General features: G+C 34.7%; 1 protein-coding gene across 1 annotated transcript in view; it reads left to right on the top strand.

Moving 5' to 3' along the window:
- The window catches only part of LOC149801802 (elongation factor-like GTPase 1), a 139,602-nt gene that overhangs the window by 20,241 nt on the left and 97,521 nt on the right, over window positions 1-21,840 (top strand). The window contains exons 8-13 of the mRNA XM_089956149.1: window positions 661-693; window positions 1,415-1,524; window positions 2,449-2,572; window positions 3,931-4,010; window positions 8,268-8,404; window positions 10,641-10,763. Coding sequence (XP_089812275.1) covers window positions 661-693; window positions 1,415-1,524; window positions 2,449-2,572; window positions 3,931-4,010; window positions 8,268-8,404; window positions 10,641-10,763 — 607 coding nt within the window. The remainder of the gene's footprint in view (window positions 1-660; window positions 694-1,414; window positions 1,525-2,448; window positions 2,573-3,930; window positions 4,011-8,267; window positions 8,405-10,640; window positions 10,764-21,840) is intronic.

Raw genomic sequence — 21,840 nt, 5'->3', positions numbered from 1 at the left:
AGAAGGTAAAATTATTTTTCCCATCTAGTAACACTTGTAACAGATATGAATGGAATGAGGGAAAAGTTTTGGCAAGCATGATTGACTAACTTTCAGTTGGGATACTTCAAAATAAAAGTTACGGGGCTGCAAAACAGAAATAGTGGTCTCATGTTGGTCCCTGATTATATAGTAGAGTCAACCCTGGGTGGTCATTTGAAGATGTACTTATCGACAGATTACCGTATCCTTTCATTTTTTGATAGTCTTATTGCCTTTTTATGTCCTTCAGCTCAGTGCAGTATAAGATAGAATCTTGTGATTTGTATGGAAACTTTGTATGTATTGTTACCTTTGAAAGATACACATATTGACAAATCTTGATGTAAAAGTTATGCACCTTTTTTACTATAGGCTCATGTACATCATGGAGGTAGGGGTTGTATGTGGGTTAGTTGTGTGTGTGAGCTGTTGTATTTACCTGAGCAACTTGCTTACCATTGCTCAGTTTTATTACTCTCGTTTCTTTTTGCCTATTTATTTTGTATTTTATTACATTGGGAAGTTAGAGGCAGGTCATAAGGGTAGACAGTCAAACAAAGAAAGGTTGAGTATATTTTATTTATTGATTACTTTGTATTCTTCTTAGATATCTATTTATTTGTATCTTTTTTGTCACAGCAAACAGATGGAGATGAAGAAGGCACTGAGCAGGTAATTTATACTGAATAATATACTTATCAAGGCATTAAGACAAAATACAATTTTTACCCACTCAGTATTTAGACGTTTTTACATTCATTAATTAATTTACAAAGAAAGAAAATGTGTGTGTGTGTTTGTGCATGCATATGTGTGTGTATGATTTGGATTTTAGCATAGCTTTAACAATTTTCCAGTCTTATCACTATGATGTCTGCAGTGTGACAGTTTACAGTGATGTTTAACACTGGGGAATCATGCCGCAGACATTTAGCATCGTGTCCCACCAGTCCCATTATCCTGACTCAAGGCCAACCAGTCCAGACACCTACCTCTTATTGTTGAGCATTTAGCAAGGCTGTATGACTTCGCTGGGGTTCGAACCCACGACCTCCCACATCCGAGATGGACTTTCTAACCACTTAAGCCACCAGAGTGGTCCATAGAGATTTTAATCAGTTTATTGATTCAGCCCAGAAAAATATTGCAAAAAATGCAAATAAGAATTTCCAAGTTTTCAGTATACTAGAAATGTTACTTATTTGATAAATTGGGTACCATATATACGTGCTTATAAGTCAAATTCAATTGCAAACTGCACAGATCCAGATCTGCCATAACATAAAATGTGCTAGGAGATCAGGGTCTTTTGAGTTTGTTAGGACCCTTAAATTAATTGTTTTAAGATTGTACCAAAGTTATGAAACAATTTTGTTTTTCTTTCTTTTATCAGACTTATGACTGGACTGAGGATGCTGATGAGTTTGAAGAGAAAAACATTTACTTTTGTCCAACACAAGGCAATGTCGTGTTTGCCAGTGCTTATGATGGCTGGGGTTTTACGTAGGTTTTAACCTTATTTTGTTGAATATATTTTCTTGTTATTTACAGTTAAAGCTATGTTTAACGGTCACCCAGGAGCTTGTTAAAATTGGCCTAATTGAGAAAGTTGCTTTTATAAATAAATAATTACAGAAAGTATGATTGCAAAAGGACTTTAGTCCTTATCGGCTTATCAACTTACAGGTCATTGCAGTAGCATGATTATTGTTACTGGTATTACCATCTTCACTAGCCAAGGGTCCAATGTGATAACCCTATGTACACTTGACAGATTGAACAGAAATATTGGTGCTTTGTCCTAACAACATCCATTGGATTTCATGAGTTGTCTCCCTTAGTATGTAATGCCAACTGACCAGTATCATGGTGCATTGTATATTTCCGAAAATGGTTGGGGCAATTGACCTAAAAAGGATACTTTGGAAGTTTATCATTGAAATTATGGTTGTGTAACAGAGGGAAGCCATTATAGGTGTATCTGAGTGAAAGGTATTTGTGCAAACATGGTCTGGCACTGGAAAGCTGCTTATTTATTAGTCCATTCAAGTTGTGTGCTCCCTTTTGTCTCGATCATTCAGGAACAGTATTCTGATTTGAAGAACCTAATTTTGATTGGATGTGGTTGCTTTTTGCCGCATCCAATTAAATTCACAGACTCGAAGCACAGAAATATCTGCTTGATACGTCAAGGTGTAGATATTGTTATCACACTGGAACCTTGGCTAGCAAAGATGCTGGTACTGCATGTTGTGTGTGTGTGTGTGTGTGAACTACAAATTTTCCATGCTATGTGGATTGAACATAGTGTTAAATACCATTATCAAATATTTTTAATTAATTAACAGTGTAGCAACATTTTGGTTTGTTAAACCATCAGTCTGTTAGCATCCTTGTTAATGAATTGCCAATTTCCTTTATCTTAAGGATCCATCATTTTGCTGAACTGTTTGCTAAGAAATTGGGAGTGAACTCGGCAGTTCTTGAAAAGACCTTATGGGGTGATTTTTACTTGAACTCTAAGATGAAAAGAATCCAGAAGGGTGCCCAGGTATTTAGAAATTAATTTAGAACATAGAAAATGGTAGTTACCAATTTTCATGACCTATAATATTTGTGATTGTTTAATGAACAATAGTGTCGATATTAGTTGTGATGAAACCACATGGTATATAAACCTATCAAATTAAAAGGTACAAAAAACTAAAATTGTCACCGATTGTAATCTGTTAAAGTATAAGTCTTAAATGATTTTAGAGACCAAAACATTTAGTAACTTCACATATAGATGTTTTCCCATCATTTAACTGAAAAAAAATGTAATTTGAAAATATTTTTGGTACAAAATAACTTACCTCCTTCCCTCTCAATTTGCCTCAACTTTTTTTACAAAGATATTATAATTAAGTTTAAAATTTCATAATACATTTTGAAGATATTTCATTATAAAAAAATAGCACCTAGATTGGAAATGGTAATGAAACTTGTAAATGCCACATTGTAGCAGTCATGCTAATCCGACTTAAGCTTAAAGACCATTTCTGCCAGTTTTTCTGTATATATGCCCCCAAAAATGTGAGTTTATGATAGTAAAGCCTTTGTGACTTTTATATGAAATTGAATTTAGAGAATGAGACTTCCATTTTTAATGTTTCGAAAATATTAATAGTATTTTTAACTGTTGTAAATAGAGTTTTACCACTGCCAGGAAAACTAACACTATTGCCTTGAAATCCTCAAATACAAAATTGTTATCCCATTTAAAACTATTAAATTTTGTATCCATTTATCCAAAATAAGATTGAGACAGTATGTGACACTGTCATAATGTCATAATAACATCAGACTGTGACAGTATATCACACTGAGTATCAGGATGTCACAGTAACATAAGACTATGACATTATGTCACACTGAGTGTCAGGATGTCACAGTAATACAAGACTAATACAGTATGTCACACTGAGTATCAGAATGTCACAATAACATAATACTATGACAGTATATCACACAGAGTATCAGGATGTCACAGTAACATAAGACTATGACAGTATATCACAGTGAGTATCAAAATGTGACAGTAACATTGGACTATGACGGTATATCACACTAAGTATCAGGATGTCACAGTAACATAAGACTATGACTATATCATACTGAATATCAGGATGTCACAGTAACATAAGACTGACAGTATATCACACTGATTATCAGGATGCCATGGTAACATAAGACTATAACATTATATCACATTGAGTATCAGGATGTCACAATAACATAAGATTTGCTAAAAGTTTATTATAGATTTTACTGCAAAAACGGTTGTCATTCAAATAATCAGAAATTTTTATTGTAATTGTTAATGAGAAATTACAAATGTGTTTGTTATAATTTGTTTTCTATTTTTAGTCAAAAGCTAAGAAGCCCCTGTTTGTACAGGTTGTTCTGGAGAACATCTGGGCTGTTTATGACGCTGTCATGGTCAGAAAGTAAGAATTGCTACTTATGCTGATTTAGTTGCTTAAATGTTAAAATTAGCAGTCAGATAAAGCAAAGATACTAACAGTGACCAAAATATATTGATGTCGTACTGAACAGTTTCAAGTGTTAACATGCCTACATGATTACGCACTCAGAAACAGCAGTACATTATCAGAGACCAATGCCATAAAATTTCATGCTGAACACATTTTCAAGTGAAAACATAACTTCATTATTTGCAAAATTATATCACAATAGTAACTTTAAAAGACAATTTATGAAATACCAAGAGAGCTTCCACCTGCCTGAATAGTTTGATTGCTTTAATTACAAATTGGTAGCCTGTATTGTGTAAGGACCACTTTTTCCTTTCAGTAAGATGTGTTGTTGGGTAGATTTGAGATTTGCATTTAGGAAAGGATTTCCTGTTTTGTTTTTAGCTTTACTGGTCATAGATTGGAAGAGCTCATGGGATGGTTTGTTGTTTATCATCCATCATTTGTCCATTAACGTATGTTTGTAATCTCTACTTCTCTTAAACTACTTGGATTATTGCTTTGAAACTTTACACACACATTCATCCCCTGTTTTAGTTGGTCCTGAATGAAATAGGCGCTACTTGGAAATCCAATATAGCCACCATAGTGGCCATCTTGAAAATTGTGTTATTGTCACTCATCCTGATTGGTTGGTCATATCAGAATTGGGTTTTCACTAAGAGACTTCTTATGGTGTCTTGAAAATGGGGCTGAACTGATGTCAAATATGGCAGGACCTGATTTAAAAAACAAATTGTTGAAGAATATTAACAATGGTTTCAGCACTCTTGAGTTAAAAGAAGAAATAAACTTTTCTTGAATTATAGAAAATTCTCAGCAGCCATTAGATCATGGGTTCCTTTGTTTTATGAAAGAAATGTCATAAGGACTTATGATTAGAACTGTGATAATGATTTTACTTTTTAAATTTAGTGCTGTCTGTGGTTTATCGGCTATCTGATTGCACACACATTTTGGCCTCAGCATTAATAATCATTGATCAGTGAAAAGAAATGGCTTACATTAATTTTAATATTGTTTATTCAGTGCATTTTAGGAAGGCATTGATCCTGTATTTTTCACTTTTGGATATTGTCGGAATGCCTTCTAGTCCTCTCTTCAACTCCACCCACTTTTCAGCCCTCTACGGAGTAATACAGAATACTGTTTAAGAGCAATAAGTACTCATAATCATGAGAATTATTTACAGAGAAAATACAGATTTATATATATAACTTCCATTGATAACAACTGGCCTAATCATAGGTTTAAATTTAATACAGCCAATAGTGAAGTAGCATTTTTGATTTGTAATGCTGGTGATGCAAAGTGGAGTTGTTGTTCAGAGGTCACTTGGGTATTACTTAAATGAAGTGGTTTAAGAAGTAATCTATTTTTAGACTCATAACTTTTGCTAGGAACAAGCTTACTGTCCTATATCAGCATTTTCAAAGCATCCATCATGTGTGTACATCACAAGAATTTTGTTGTGAAATAACATGGAATGTGTTGAAATTTGATGGACATTATTTGCATCAACATGTGTATATAGTTCTGCCATCCAACTCTGATGAGCTTATTCAGATATAGGACAAGTCTAGTGTGTTCACCAGTCATAAAGGTTTTGGTGAATTGTTCTGCAACTTGGCAGGCATTCTTAACAGTTGAATATCAGCATATGGTTCTTTTGGTGAATTGCCTTGCAACTTGGCAGGCATCTTAACAGTTGAACATCAGCATATGGTTGTTTTGGTGAATTGTATTGCAACTTGGCAGGCATTCTGAATAGTTAAATATCAGCAGATGGTTGTTTTAGTGAATTGCCCTGCAACTAGGCAGGCATTCTTAACAGTTGAACATCAGCAGATGGTTGTTTTGGTGAATTGCCTTGCAACTTGGCAGGCATTTTGACTAGTTGAATATCAACAGATGGTTGTTTTGGTGAATTGCCCTGCATTTTGGCAGGCATTCTTAACAGTTAAACATCAGCATATGGTTTTTTTGGTGAATTGCCTTGCAACTTGGCAGGCATTTTGAATAGTTGAATATCAACAGATGGTTGTTTTGGTGAATTGCCCTGCATTTTGGCAGGCATTCTTAACAGTTAAACATCAGCATATGGTTCTTTTGGTGAATTGCCTTGCAACTTGGCAGGCATTTTGAATAGTTGAATATCAACAGATGGTTGTTTTGGTGAATTGCCCTGCAACTTGGCAGACATTCTTAATAGTTGAATATTAGCAGATGGTTGTTTTGGTGAATTGTCTTGCAACTTGGCAGGCATTCTTAACAGTTGAACATCAGCATATGGTTCTGTCACCATGCTCCATCAAAATTTTATACATCAGCATGAAACCTGTCATTTTTGGGATAAAAAGGTCAAAGTTCAAGGTCAGTGACACGAAGATAAATGATTTCTGAAGAAACTTCAGTTCTCAAACATGTATCTTTGTCAGAGTTTGTGGATGTCTTATCTATTGGATAAGAAAGAAGCCCTTTAATCTTGGGTTAGAGGGTCAAGGTCTAGTCAACTATTTGTAGGCCTTCTCAAAATGTAACACGGTAACTTATTCATTAATTAAAAAGTTGATTAGTTTTTTCCACTGTTTTGAAGTGGATTCTGTGTGACAAATAGTTAGTTGTGTGAGTTTTGCATGCATGTGTATGTGTGCATGCATGTATGTCAGCTTTTTGATGAAATTCTTTGAATGTTGGGTAACATTATTGATATAAGATGAACATGTGATACTGTTCTGTCATTTTTATTTGCTGTCTTAAGTTGGGCTCATTTTGTTATGACATTGTCTATCCATATCCATGTCCCCTTGCAGGTGTCTCGGAAACACTTAAGTATATTTGGATGCACATTTTTTATCAGGGAGTCCTCCGTATGCATGTAATAACTGGACGGCAAATTCAAAGACTTGCCTGTCCTGCTTCAGCCTCTTGCTGAGTGGAAAAATGTGTTGATAATTTAATCAGTTTAGCTGTGTTAATATTTACAAGGACAATTCAGTGGTAGAATGACCCCCAGATGTGCATGTTGTCATTATAAGAGTACATTAAAAGAACATGATGCAATGGAGTGTATATTTAATGAAGTTTTGGCAGGTTTTATTTAGTTGGTTTGTCTCATACCATAATCATGCTCCTATGCTTCAAGGTGAAGGTCACAGCTGTTGAAAATGTAACTTTGACTTGTACCCTTATCCAGAGTTTAAATTCAAAACCATTGAAGATGTTTGTAGTGTAAGCCTTAATCTAATTAGCTTTGTAATATCGCTTGACAGTTAAAGTAATCAGATATTCCACACTGGATTAGAACTGATACACACCAAAAGCTGGTTTATGTTATACATTCACTAGGGTTTATGTTCCATGGGAAAAATACTTTCAGGGCAGTCTTTACTCCCCTTCCTAGCTGTATTGATGTCTTGTATTTAATAAATAGTATAGAATGCCTTCTGCAGTTATTATTCAATAACAAATAACATTACAGGGGATCATGTAGATCAGTGTCCTGTTTCCTTATTCAGACTTTTAATTTTGGCCCTTATAGATAATTTAATGAAATTTTACCCTGATCCATACCTTATGAGACAGTAGTCAAAAAGTCCCAGTTATAATCCCAAGCTTGACAATAAGCTTACCCTCCATTTTTAAAACATTTGGGCAAATGATTATTTTGGATACTTTTTTTCTGTAAATTGTCCATCCTCTGTTTTATTCTTTGTGAAATGTTCTTTTGCATGTTCATACATACATGTATATACTGTTCAAGATCTATTGTTCTTTTCTTCTTGTACTCATAATTCAGACAGAGGGGTGAGGCATCCAGTGTTGTGGATACTGGACACTTTTATTGTTTTGAAATAAAATCAAGACATGACAAGGTTTAATTCCATGCAATATGATACATATTTTTCATTGCTATACATGGGCCAAAAGTTACTCTTTGTTGAACAAGTCTTAAATTAGGAATAACCTTTAAGTAGACAGGAGTCACGAAATTTGTCCAAGTTTGAAATTATTTCATTTTAATAGAACAAAACTGAAATATAATTATGCAACCTTTTCATTGATATAAGTTGTGATTACTCTGAAAATTTTAGAGCATTAAAGACATCTTGATTTTTGATTGGATTTGCTTTGATATACATAAGTGATGAGCATGTTTAGGAATTAGGTTTTGTATTAACTTCATTCATAAATCATTTGTCCTTTCAGAGACAAAGAAATGATAGAGAAAATCATCAGGTCCCTTGATTTGAAGATATCTACTCGGGATTCTCGGCACAATGATTCCAGGGTCCAGCTTCAGGCTATTATCAGTCAGTGGTTACCAGTTTCTTCTGCCATTTTGTGTAGGTTTAATATCTTTGTTTAACTCTATTGGTCAGAGACAGAAGAGTTTGCCTGTTGTCCAGCCATTATCCTTCTTTCCATTAGCACAAGTTTGTTATCACTACTGCCGTTTTGTGTAGGTTTAATATCTTTGTTTAACTCTAATGATCAGAGACAGAAGAGTACGCCTGTTGTCCAGCCATTATCCTTCTTTCCATTAGCACAAGTTTGTTATCACTACTGCCATTTTGTGTAGGTTTAATATCTTTGTTTAACTCTAATGATCAGAGACAGAAGAGTTTGCTTGTTGTCCAGCCATTATCCTTCTTTCCATTAGCACAAGTTTGTTATCACTACTGCCGTTTTGTGTAGGTTTAATATCTTTGTTTAACTCTAATGATCAGAGACAGAAGAGTTTGCTTGTTGTCCAGCCATTATCCTTCTTTCCATTAGCACAAGTTTATTATCACTACTGCCGTTTTGTGTAGGTTTAATATCTTTTTTTTTTAACTCTATTGATCAGAGACAGAAGAGTTTGCCTGTTGTCCGGCCATTATCCTTCATTCCATTAGCACAAGTTTGTTATCACTACTGCTTCTAAACTACTTGGAGCATTATGAAGAAACTTACATTCATCCCAAGGTCCAGTTGGTCCTAAAAGAAAATGGTGCCAATTCAGCTTCCAATTTTGAAACTCTTACTTCCACTGAATGAATGGTTCTTATCAGCATAGGTTTTCACTTAAAGACTTTTATGATGTCTGGTTGGCCCTAACTGAAAATGGTGATTTTGCTGATTTGACATCCAGTATGGCTGCCACAGCAACTGTCTTTTGAAAATCTTGTTATTACTTCTTCACCTAAACTGAAAAGCATATTCACATGATGTTTTAGTTTGGGGGGGGGGGGTCACCAGAATGTTTATGATGTTTAGTTGGTCCTGAATGAAAATTGTGCTGACCTAACATCAGCTTGGACTGTCATGGAGTTCATCTTGAAAATCTTTTTATTGCTACTTCTCCTAGATGGATGGTCCTATTGACATGGGAGTTTAACCAAAAGACTTTTTGATGTCGAGTTGGTCCTAAGTGAAAATGGTGTTAGTTTGACATCCATTATGGTCACCCCCCAGAAGATCTTGTAATTGCTACTTCTCCTAAACAGAAAGTCATATCAACATGGACTTTTCAATAGAAGACTTCTTATGGTCCTAAAAGAAAATTATGCTAATCTGAAATCCAGTATGCCAGCCACAATGGCCATCTTGAAAATGTTTTTATCAATATTCCTCCTGGCTGGATCATATTATTGACATGGTTTTTTTTATCAAAAAGACATTCAGTGATGCAAGTTAGTCCTAAATGATCTGACATCCAATATAGCTGCCACAATGGCCATCTTGAAAATGATCTGACATCCAGTATGGCTGCCACGATGGCCATCTTAAAAATGATCTGACATCCAGTATGGCTGCCACAATGGCCATCTTGAAAATGATCTGACATCCAATATTGCACTCACAGGGACACTTGTTCTTGCTTAAGAGGTGTTATGGAGGCATTGAGCTCAACAGCTTTGTTCATGCTGTTTTCCTTATTGTTGTTGTTGCCATGGTTGTTTTCATTGAAGTAAGTTTCTGTATCTGCTAGTACTGCCATTTCTCTTGAACTGTTGTATTGATAGTTATGAAATTTAAGCGGTATAATCATCTTGAGAAATGCCAATTACCACTAACAAAATCAGGTAACATAAATGTACTTGCCTTCACTGCCATCTCACCTCTTTCCATATGGGTTTGAGTCTCGGACTTGGCCAGTGTGAGAAAGCATGCCACTAGCTTCTCATGGGTTGGTGGTTCTTCCTAGAGCTTTCCTAGGTTTCTTCCTCCAGACATGCTGGCCATCATATATATAGAATATCATATGTTGAAAAATGTCATTCAATCCATGAAAACAACAACTAGCTAGCTCAGCCTCAGAATTATGCTTAAAAAAAATCTAGAGACAGTTGAATTATTTAAGCTTTATTCATCATCGCTATGGATTATGTATTTATTTTTTAAAGGAAATTTTAATTAAATTACGAAACTTATTTTGCCTTAAAGTTGACTTTGTAAGAGAATATGAAAAGACTTTTCAGTCAAATTTATTTATCTTCCAAATGCCAAATAGACAGAAATATTGCACCCACAAACACATCATTGTCACAGTCACAAAGGTGCTCTTTGAAGATTATTATTTTTGTTTTTATTTTAAAGCTATTGTGGTTGAGAAACTACCATCCCCTCTAGATATGAGTGAAGAAAAGGTGGAAAAACTTATGTGTAGCCAGTCTAGGCGTTTTGACTCATTTCCAGTGGAAACACAGAAGCTCAAAAAAGGTAGGTGTAATAAACACTTGGAAATTGAACCTCCAACTCTACTAACAGTATTTACATTTGTGTTTTTTTTTTAATCAAAAAGACTTGGAAGGTTGTAAGTAAGGAAAACAGCATTACTTTTATGAGTTCCAAAGTAAATATTATCAGTAGATTCCTCCTTCTAGAAGACCACCACAATAGTTTTTCAGCATCAGATTTCATTAGATGGTGGAATAGAGTGCATTTCTTTGCCAAATGTAAATGGGAAATTATGGGATTTGGCACCAGTCTCTGTATCCCATGGGAGACCACTTTTGTCTGACTTAATCTAGGCAACCAATTTTAGCAGCTTATTCCAATTTTTATTGTCCCAGACACATATAGAGATACCAGTGTTTGGACTTTGGATTTAACTCATTTCACTACAAAAAGAAGAAAAGTATATGATCGTCAAGAGAAAATAATTTCTTAATAATTGAATTAAAAAAAAGAATATATATTGTATAGGCACTTCCCAACTTACATAATACTCTACATTTGTAAACTTGTAAACTTGGACTTAATGTAAGTTAGTTAAAAATGAATATATATTGTACTTGCACACCTTCCAAATTGTTTGTACATCCCTACCAATTTGTATTCTGCCTTGTTGCTGTTGTTAGTATTTCCATACAAAATACAAATTAATAATGTAATCATCCATCAGATGCTGAGTACAGTAAGAACTAATAATCCTTTTGTATTTGAAGAATTGGCTTTGGATTCAGTTTATTATCTTCACTGAATAAATATATTACAGACATTTTGATGTAATTTTATTTTTCCAACCCAATAAAATATTTAGGATTTTTTCAGCTTCTTTTGACCACCCTGCTTTAGCACTAGTCATTATTCCATCCAATGTTTTTTCTTTCTGAAATTAAGCTTTCATTTTATCTTTCACTGGGGGGGGGGAGGGCTTTGTGAACAATATCTCATGGATTAAATTATTTCAAAGCTTGTTTTTGTAATTTATATATTTTAACATTTTGTTTTAGCTCTTTAACCCCTGGAGATTCTTTTCATTTTCACTGGAAATTGTGGTAGGAAATGCATTTTTGGAGTTACTTCTTAGTACATCTGAATACATCTGCTTCCAAGAGCTTTTTGTTTACCTGGATGCATAGGTGTATAAAAGACATTTTTGATTGGCTATTTTGCCTATACATTAGCAGTAGGGTAAAAATTGGACTTCTCTTTTCCTTTTTTGATTTTGCTTATTGGATCCATGATTTTGTTGTCCTGACCACTTTTCACTCCAAATTTCAAACTTTTTACAAGGTTCACCTGTCTGTGCTGTTTGGACCATTTTGCTTCAGTCAAAATGTCTAAATTCTGAACACAAACTCTGGTTCTGAAGACCAGTAATTTTTGGTCTAAAATAATGCATGTCTCAAAAATTGTGTTTTCCTCACTGTATTTTGTATTGCGAGTAGAAACTCTACATTATTTTGTATCATTGTAGAGCTGCATCTGTCTGCTTTTTGAAATAGCATTAACTTGGGTGTATCGTAAATGATGTTGGCTGTACAGAGCTTGGAAGTATGGTACAACCTCATGATGTGTAAAAATGTCACTCTGGGTTATTTCTTGTTTTATTTTGACTATTAAAAATTCTAAACCATGTTCAGCTGTATAAATTTCTGTATACTGAACAATGATATCTAGTTGAATTGATATATTCTTTGTTTACGTGGCCCCAATATTAGCTGACCTGGTAATAAGGCCAAGTGAACTTATGGCATCAACCAGTGTATGTTGTGCATTGTGATTCTGTCAACAATTGAAATGTTAAACTAAAAAAACACCAGGCCAATTTTGACTACATTAAACACATAGAATCCTGGAATGAAAGGCTTTCATACAAATAAGACTAATCTTCCATCAGATATGGCTGCCATTAGTAAAAAAATGTTGAAATCATAAATGGTTTCTCAAAAACTTAACAGAATTTAGTCCAGTTTGACAGAAAGTATCTTGGCAAGAAGACCTTTCAAGTTTTATAAATGATGCCAATGCACCATCAATTATTGTTGCCAGTACTGAAAAAAGGAATTATCTTTAAAGAAATTTAACTTCAAAACCACTGAAAAGAATTTAAGCCTGCTAGAGCAAAAGCATCCTGACATGGTGTCCTTTCAAACTAAAACAGTTGATGCCGATCCACCATCCAGTATGGCAACTGTTACTAAAAATAGAAAAACCTTAAACAACTTCTCAAACACTGCTCAGCTGAATTGGACCCAATTTGAGAGAAAGTATTCATGCATAGAAGGTTTTAAAGTTTGTACACCTGATGCTAATTCACCATCAGATATGTACACTATTGCCACCCACACCCCCAAGCTTTAAGATAACTTTTTCTGAAGAACTGCTGAACAGAATTTAACCAGACATTACAGAAAGCAAGTCGGGGCCCCGAGTGGCCGGGTGGTCTAAAGCGCTGTCCATTACGGATCACTGCCATCTCACCTCTGTCTGCATGGGTTCAAGTCTTGGATTCGGCCAATGTGGATATGTGAGAAAGCTTGCCAGTAGCTTCTCGAGGGTTGGTGGTTCTTTCCGGGGATTTCCCGAGTTCTTCCTCCACCATTAATACTGGCCGCCATGTATAGCCTATCGTGTGCTGAAAAATGGCATTAAACCCTACAACAACAACAACAACAACAACAGAAAGCAAGTCAGTAATAAAGTGTGTTCTGCAATTGTGAAATTAGAAACCAGACTTTAGAAGACTTAATGTTAGAAGCTGTTCAGCAGAAATTAAATAAATTTGACAGAAAGCATTCTAGTAGTAAGGACTTTTAGACTTTTGCCAATATTGCTAATAATGGAAAATCCTTTAACAACTTTTTCAGAAACCATTTGGCAGTATCTGACCAAATTTGACAGAAAGAATTCTGTCTTTGTGAGTTTTCAATTTATACCAATGATTCCAATCTGGTACATAATATGGCTGCTGTTATTTAAAATAGCGAAAACTTTAATAACTTCTTTGGAAGAAAAGCTAAACCAGTTTTGCTCATATTTGACAGAAAGTGTCTTAACTTGAATACCCTTCAAATTTATACAGATGATACTGTTTTGCCATCAGATATGGCTGCTGTTACTGAAAATAGAAGACCTTTGCACAAATTGATCTCAACAAACTGCTGAACAGAATTGGACCCACTCCAGCACAACACATCCTGGCACATGCTCCTTTCATTACTGGACCAGTGACATTGATATGCCAACAGATATGCATGAAGATACAAAAACTAGAGAAAACTCAAATTAATTGTTTTCATAACATATGCAGTTAATGGCATTGGAAGAAATTTCAAGAAGATACATTCCTACTGACCCAGAGTTAATCACAATCGCTTATGAAGATGTCAGGTAGGTCTTAGGACCACCTGGACCTATTGTCATGTTGCTTTGATTAAAATGCAAAAATATTTAAAGAATTATCACTTTTATATTCAGATGATATAGATGCATGTTTTACATGACATACAAGGTCTGCTGATAAGTTATTCTACAGTGTATTTGGGTGGAGGAACCAGAATATATTTGTAATTTACTCTAAAGTATATTTGGGTGGAGAAACCAGAATATATCTGATAATTTACTCACAGTAGTCCCCCTCTTAAAAGGCCACCCCTACTGCAGCAGGAAAGTGGCCTTATAATGAGGGTGGCCTTTCTAGAGGGGGATGACAAATGTGAATAGTAAATACATATGAAGAAAGTCACAAGTACATTTAATTCGAAAACATTTAATACTTTTATTAAAATATCACATGCATGTTGTGAAATAAATGAAAAACAAACTGTTTCATCATTTTCAAAGGAATGTTATGAATAACCATTGATATAGTTTTAAAACTGTCTTTATAATCATGTTACAGATCACATCATCTGTCACTCTGTTGGTAACAGTCTAAAAAACAAACCAGTCTCGTCACAATTAAAAATATCCTTGCTGTCATATCCCCTGCATATATTGTTTAGTCTTTTGTTCCAGTCTTCGACAGCTTCATTATTAACATCAGCTGATTCTTCACTAAGGACAGAACACTTAATATTGTGTCGCACTTGAAATCTGTGCAACCATCCATTACTTGCGGTAAAGTCGTCATATCTCAATTCAGCTGATAAAATTGTTGGTTTTTCTTGTCATTCAAATCAGGATACAAACATCTCCTGGCTCAAATAATCTTCCTTTCTTCGACCATTTCACCTTCCCACTTCTGCAGAACTGTTTCCTTATCTTTCATGATATTGTTTATCTGAGTCTTTCCAACGTTAGTTTTCTGCAAGGATCCTCGACCCCCCCCCCCCCCGATCCTCTCGGTCGGTTGAATTGCTTTCATTTTCTCTTCTAAACTGAGAATTTTTCTTTTCCTCGATGACATGTTGATCTTTTTGCAGTAAGTTATTCATGTTGCCAACTACAATACTGATAAAACAATTTTGTATGCATCTAAACAAATTGACGTGTGTTTTTAAAGGAAGTGATCTTGTCACGTGATTCGCTAGTCGCAGTCTGGTACCCTATTGTTTTTATACATTTCTTGAAACTAAGTGAGAGAAGCCAAAATGGCATTGATATGTACCATTTAACATCATGCAGATTTGACCTCGTGGCCGTTAGGATTTGTAATTTTGACAATTATTGTCATTTGTAATAGCCACTAATTATCAAAGTGAACATCTTACTAAAGGAAGCCATAAAGGCTATTAAACTATTTTCCTGCTGACTTGTGTATTGTACATCGATGCTGCCACTTCTCAGCTGTTACTACTGTTCAATAATTGTAATCTTAACAATTATCAGAGTGACTAAACCGGACATCTTATGATAACAGAACAGTAAGGCTAATTGGATTACATGTACTTACCCTTTTGTATGGATTGAAATTTGAGACTTTATCAGCTTTATGGAATAAATGTGGCTTCCCATGAGGCGTAAATGATATAATATTAACCTTAGTGGTACATGTACTTTAGTCAACACTTCTTTCAGTAACAAAAACCTGACATCAGGAAACAGAAATCGGATTACTTAACACACGTTATAAATAAAATACTGGTTCTGGATACATATTAAAATAAAATGCGGCCGCTTGTGATGGGTACATTTTATATTATTGCACTAATCTGCTGGCCACTGGTCGCGTTAGCCAGGTGGCCTTTCGCGAGGGGTACTTTTGAACACAAACTCATCGGTGCCAACGGATTCTGGCCATAAGGAGCGGGTGGCCGCTGGTCAGGGGGGCTGTTCAAGAGGGGGACTACTGTACAGTATATTTGGGTGGAGAAACCGGAATATAACTCGTAATTTACTTTCAGTGTATTTGGGTGGAGAAACTGGAATATATCTGATAATTTACTCTACAGTGTATATGGGTGGAGAAACCAGAATATATCTGATAATTTACTGTACAGTGTATTTGGGTGGAGAAACCAGAATATATCTGATAATTTATTCTACAGTGTATTTGGGTGGAGAAACCAGAATATATCTGATAATTTACACTACAGTGTATTTGAGTGGAGAAATCGGAATATATTTGATAGCTTACTCTATAGTGTATTTGGGTGGAGAAATCAGAATATATATGATAATTTACTCTACAGTGTATTTGTAATTTACTCTACAGTGTATTTGGGTGGAGAAACCAGAATATATCTGATAATTTACTCCTTTCAGTATTTTTGGGTGGAGAAACCGGAATATAACTAGTAACTTACTTTCAGTGTATTTGGGTGGAAAAACCGGAATATATCTGATAATTTTACTCTACAGTGTATACGGGTGGAGAAACCAGAATATATCTGGTAATTTACTGTACAGTGCATTTGGGTGGAGAAACCAGAATATATCTGATAATTTACTCCACAGCGTATTTGGGTGGATAAACCGCAATATATCTAGTAATTTACTCTACAGTGTATTTGGGTGGAGATACCAGAATATATCTGATAATTCAAATTGTTCCAGTTTGTTTATCAGCACTTTCCATGTTCTTCGTTGGTTCTCATCAGTGGTTGATCAGACTGTTTGTTTCTAACATAAATGAAAGTCTCAGCCTACAATTAAAGGCTTGAAGTTTTTTGTATACCGAAGAAAATAAGTGTCCAATGTCATTATTAGGAACATTAGCACTGAATAAAGTTTTAATACTTACATCACTGCTATCATTGTTATTACTTAATTTAGTGTTAAAAATAATAAATCTTCCAGAGTCAATTCTAACTACTTATTTTATTTGAAATTCAAAAGTATTATTACATTGTATTGACATAGATTTATTAGCTGATTCAGTACAATCAAAGAAATGTTTTATAAGCGCAGCCATTACTCCAAATATCTTTCTTTAACACATTTCCTTTTCAGAAGAAAATTTATATCACAGTTCTTATCTATCCTTTAATTAAATATTTCACTTTGTTTTCATTTAAACCCCATGCATTGAAATATGAAACTAATATCTCAATATATGTTGCAACTTTATTAAATTAGAACAGTTTAAGTTGAAAAAAAAAAGCAGTTTTAAGAAACAAAATTGAAAGGGGAGAAAAAAGATGGGACAGTAACTGTAGAAATAGGCAGTGAGGAAAGGATTGACTATAATCTTGGGTCAGTTGGCTTTCCTGGCTGAATACACTAGAGGATTATTATTAACAAAATGAGTTTACTGCAAAAAAAACCCCACTGGAATGACAAGTACAGTGTACGTATTATAGTGGACAAAAGGATACAATAATGCATGTATATAATTTTTATTACCATAATCTAGTATCTTCAGTCTATTAGGGAGAAAATAAAATTATACAACAGTAGATCATAAAAAGATGGTAAGCACAACACATGGCAGAATTAGTTTTATTCTGTAGTGTCACAAGTTCATTTTTTTCAATGTTAGAAAAGTTAACCAGTGTAGAATTTCACGGTAAATGTACCCCCCCCCCCCACAATAAATCAACAAAACTGTATAACCAAATAATTTTACATGCATGACAATTCTTATCCAAAAATTTGTCAAGGAGATTGTAGCTATGGTAGCTTATGTATATTTAATATCGGTAAGGGAGATAACTGATACATAGGGTATATATAAGGTGTACACTTTTTGTGCATGTGGGCCTAGTGGCTTTCGATACTGTTACTTGGGTGATATCATTAAAAAGAAACAAAATTGTTCTACATGGAATACATAATATCTACTTGGTATTACTCATCTTTATGTTGCTTGGTACAGTGACAGTTTGCTGACAATGTTTTCTTCTTATTGGAAAACACTATGGAGCTTAGAAGTCTGGCTTGATTTTGACATTCACACTTTTGCCACTTTCCTTCTGTAATTTAAAGACCTGTGTTTGGTATCCAAACTGTTTCATGTTCTTCTATCAATTTTTCCATAAATGTTTAGTTTTACTGGAGCTTTTCTGTTGAAAATTAGAGATCCTTTAATATTTCTTTAACCACTCTGATGTTAGAGCATCTGCTTCGGATGAGGGAGGTCACAGGTTTGAACCCCAGCCGAGTCATGCCAAAAAATTATTAAAATGGTACTAGCAGCTGCCTCGCTTGGTGCTCAGCATTAAGAGGTTAGTGTTAGGACTTGTCAGACTGGTGTCAGGATAATGCAATTTGGTGGGACATCATGTCACATGTCTGGGATGTGATGCCTCATTGCTAGACATCACTGTAAACTGCCACATTGCAGACATTGTAGTGATATGACTGAAAATTTGTTAAAGCTACATTAAAAATCCAAATCTCACACAGACAGACAGACACACAATTTGTGGTATATAGAAATTTTTTTTGGCAATAATTAACATTTTCACCAGTTTCCAGAAAAGTGTAATTTAGTTGAAGATATTGTGGAACTTATTTCAATTTGGGAGCCTCCCATAATAATAAATTTATATTTTCCACAAAAGAACAAAACTTCTTTATATATATATATATATATATATATATATATATATATATATATATATATATATATATATATATATATATATATATATATATATATATATATATATATATATTTTGGTTCCTATTTGGATATTTAATCTTTCCTAAGAAAAGTGCATGTCAATGCACATAGCAACAGGACTGTGACAAAATGAGGTTGTTGTTGACGTGGGGTTTAACGCCATTTTTCAGCACATGATAGGCTATGTATGGTGGCCAGTATTAATGGTGGAGATAGAACCTGGGAAAACCCCAGGAAAAACCATTGACCCATGAGAAGCTACTGGCAAGCTTTCTCACATACCCACATTGGCCGAATCGTAGACTCGAACCCATGCAGACAGAGGTGAGATGACAGCGATCCGTAACAGAGAGCGCTTTAGACCGCTTGCCCAACAAAATGAGGTAATGTGTGATCATTATACAGATACTTAATCTGTAAAACATATTCAGAATTTCTCAAAACATTAATCAATGACATTGAATGTGCTCACATAAAATTAGTATCACTTGTCTTTTTTTTCCTTTGGAGAGGTATGTGTCTTGCTAATGTTTATATGAATAGTGTGCATGTGCAGTGATTGCCAAATGTTTATATGAATGGTGTGTATGTACAGTGATCATCAAATGTTTATATGAATGGTGTGCATGTGCAGTGATTGCCAAATGTTTATTTGAATGGTGTGTATGTACAGTGATCATCAAATGTTTATATGAATAGTGTGCATGTGCAGTGATTGCCAAATGTTTATGTGAATGGTGTGCATGTACAGTGATTGCCAAATGTTTATGTGAATGGTGTGCATGTGCAGTGATTGCCAAATGTTTCTTGGAATGGTGTGTATGTACAGTAATCATCAAATGTTTTTATGAATAGTGTGCATGTTCAGTGATTGCCAAATGTTTATATGAATGGTGTGCATGTGCAGTGATTGCCAAATGTTTCTTGGAATGGTGTGTATGTACAGTGATCATCAAATGTTTTTATGAATAGTGTGCATGTTCAGTGATTGCCAAATGTTTATATGAATGGTGTGCATGTGCAGTGATTGCCAAATGTTTATATGAATGGTGTGCATGTGCAGTGATTGCCAAATGTTTCTTGGAATGGTGTGTATGTACAGTGATCATCAAATGTTTTTATGAATAGTGTGCATGTTCAGTGATTGCCAAATGTTTATATGAATGGTGTGCATGTGCAGTGATTGCCAAATGTTTATATGAATGGTGTGCATGTGCAGTGATTGCCAAATGTTTATATGAATGGTGTGCATGTACAGTGATTGCCAAATGTTTATATGAATGGTGTGCATGTGCAGTGATTGCCTAATGTTTATATGAATGGTGTGCATGTACAGTGATTGCCTAATGTTTATATGAATGGTGTGCATGTGCAGTGATTGCCTAATGTTTATATGAATGGTGTGCATGTGCAGTGATTGCCAAATGTTTATATGAATGGTGTGCATGTACAGTGATTGCCAAATGTTTCTTGGAATGGTGTGTATGTACAGTAATCATCAAATGTTTTTATGAATAGTGTGCATGTGCAGTGATTGCCAAATGTTTATATGAATGGTGTGCATGTTCAGTGATTGCCAAATGTTTCTTGGAATGGTGTGTATGTACAGGGATCATCAAATGTTTATATGAATGGTGTGCATGTGCAGTGATTGCCAAATGTTTATATGAATGGTGTGCATGTACAGTGATTGCCAAATGTTTATATGAATGGTGTGCATGTGCAGTGATTGCCTAATGTTTATATGAATGGTGTGCATGTGCAGTGATTGCCAAATGTTTATATGAATGGTGTGCATGTACAGTGATTGCCAAATGTTTCTTGGAATGGTGTGTATGTACAGTAATCATCAAATGTTTTTATGAATAGTGTGCATGTGCAGTGATTGCCAAATGTTTATATGAATGGTGTGCATGTTCAGTGATTGCCAAATGTTTCTTGGAATGGTGTGTATGTACAGGGATCATCAAATGTTTATATGAATGGTGTGCATGTGCAGTGATTGCCAAATGTTTCTTGGAATGGTGTGTATGTACAGGGATCATCAAATGTTTATATGAATGGTGTGCATGTGCAGTGATTGCCAAATGTTTATATGAATGGTGTGCATGTGCAGTGATAGCCAAATGTTTCTTGCAATGGTGTGTATGTACAGTGATCATCAAATGTTTTTATGAATGGTGTGCGTGTGCAGTTATTGCCAAATTAAAGGGATGTAAATATTGGAACCTACTTCTCCATCTTCACAGACTTTACTTGTTGACACCTATGAGATACCAAACATTCCCTTTTGGCATTAATAAAATACCAAAGTTAAATATTGTATCAATTATCCAATTGAAATGTTACCTTGACAGTCATTTTACCTGTGGTGAATAGAGATCCAACTGTAGTAAAATCACTCAAACATTAAAGTCTATTTTGTGTGTGTGTGTGTTTTTTTTTTTTTAACGTAGCTTTAATTGTTTTTCAATCATATCACTATGATGTCTGCAGTGTGAGTTTATAGTGATGTATAGCACTGGGGCATCATGCTGCAGAAATGTAGCATCTATCATCATGTCCGAACATTAACCTCTTAATACTGAGTGCCAAGCGAGGAAGCTGCTCATACCATTTTTATAAGTCTTTGGTTTGACTCGGCTGGGTGTCTGAATCTGTGACCTCCCACATCTGAGGTGGATGCTTTAACCACTAGGCCATCAGGTTAGAAAGCTTTGATAATTGCTGAATTACAGAAGCACGATACCAAAACCAGCAGATCATGATCATGTGTCCTTGTTTAGTTGTGTGGTTTTGTTTTGGTTGTACCTGGTTTGACAAAATGGGGAAAAATGCAGTATTTTTATACAAACTTTCTTTTATAAAACTGTTAATGTTTCATGGCAGGACTTTTATCATCTAGTTCCACTTTTGAATGTCAAGTGTCTTTGATTATACATTTATGTGTTTAAATTTATAACAGATAGAATTTATCGGCTCATTAATAGCACTGCTGAGATAATGCATTGTACAGCAATTTATTATGCTATCCTTGTAAGCGTGTTATTAAAACCTAAA

The sequence above is a fragment of the Sinohyriopsis cumingii genome, chromosome 4 (genome assembly GCF_028554795.1).
Source record: "Sinohyriopsis cumingii isolate HCF-2022 chromosome 4, ASM2855479v2, whole genome shotgun sequence".
Lineage (NCBI taxonomy): Eukaryota > Metazoa > Mollusca > Bivalvia > Unionida > Unionidae > Sinohyriopsis > Sinohyriopsis cumingii.
Note: the sequence above shows the minus strand (reverse complement) of the source record. Positions and strands in the feature narration are given on the sequence as shown.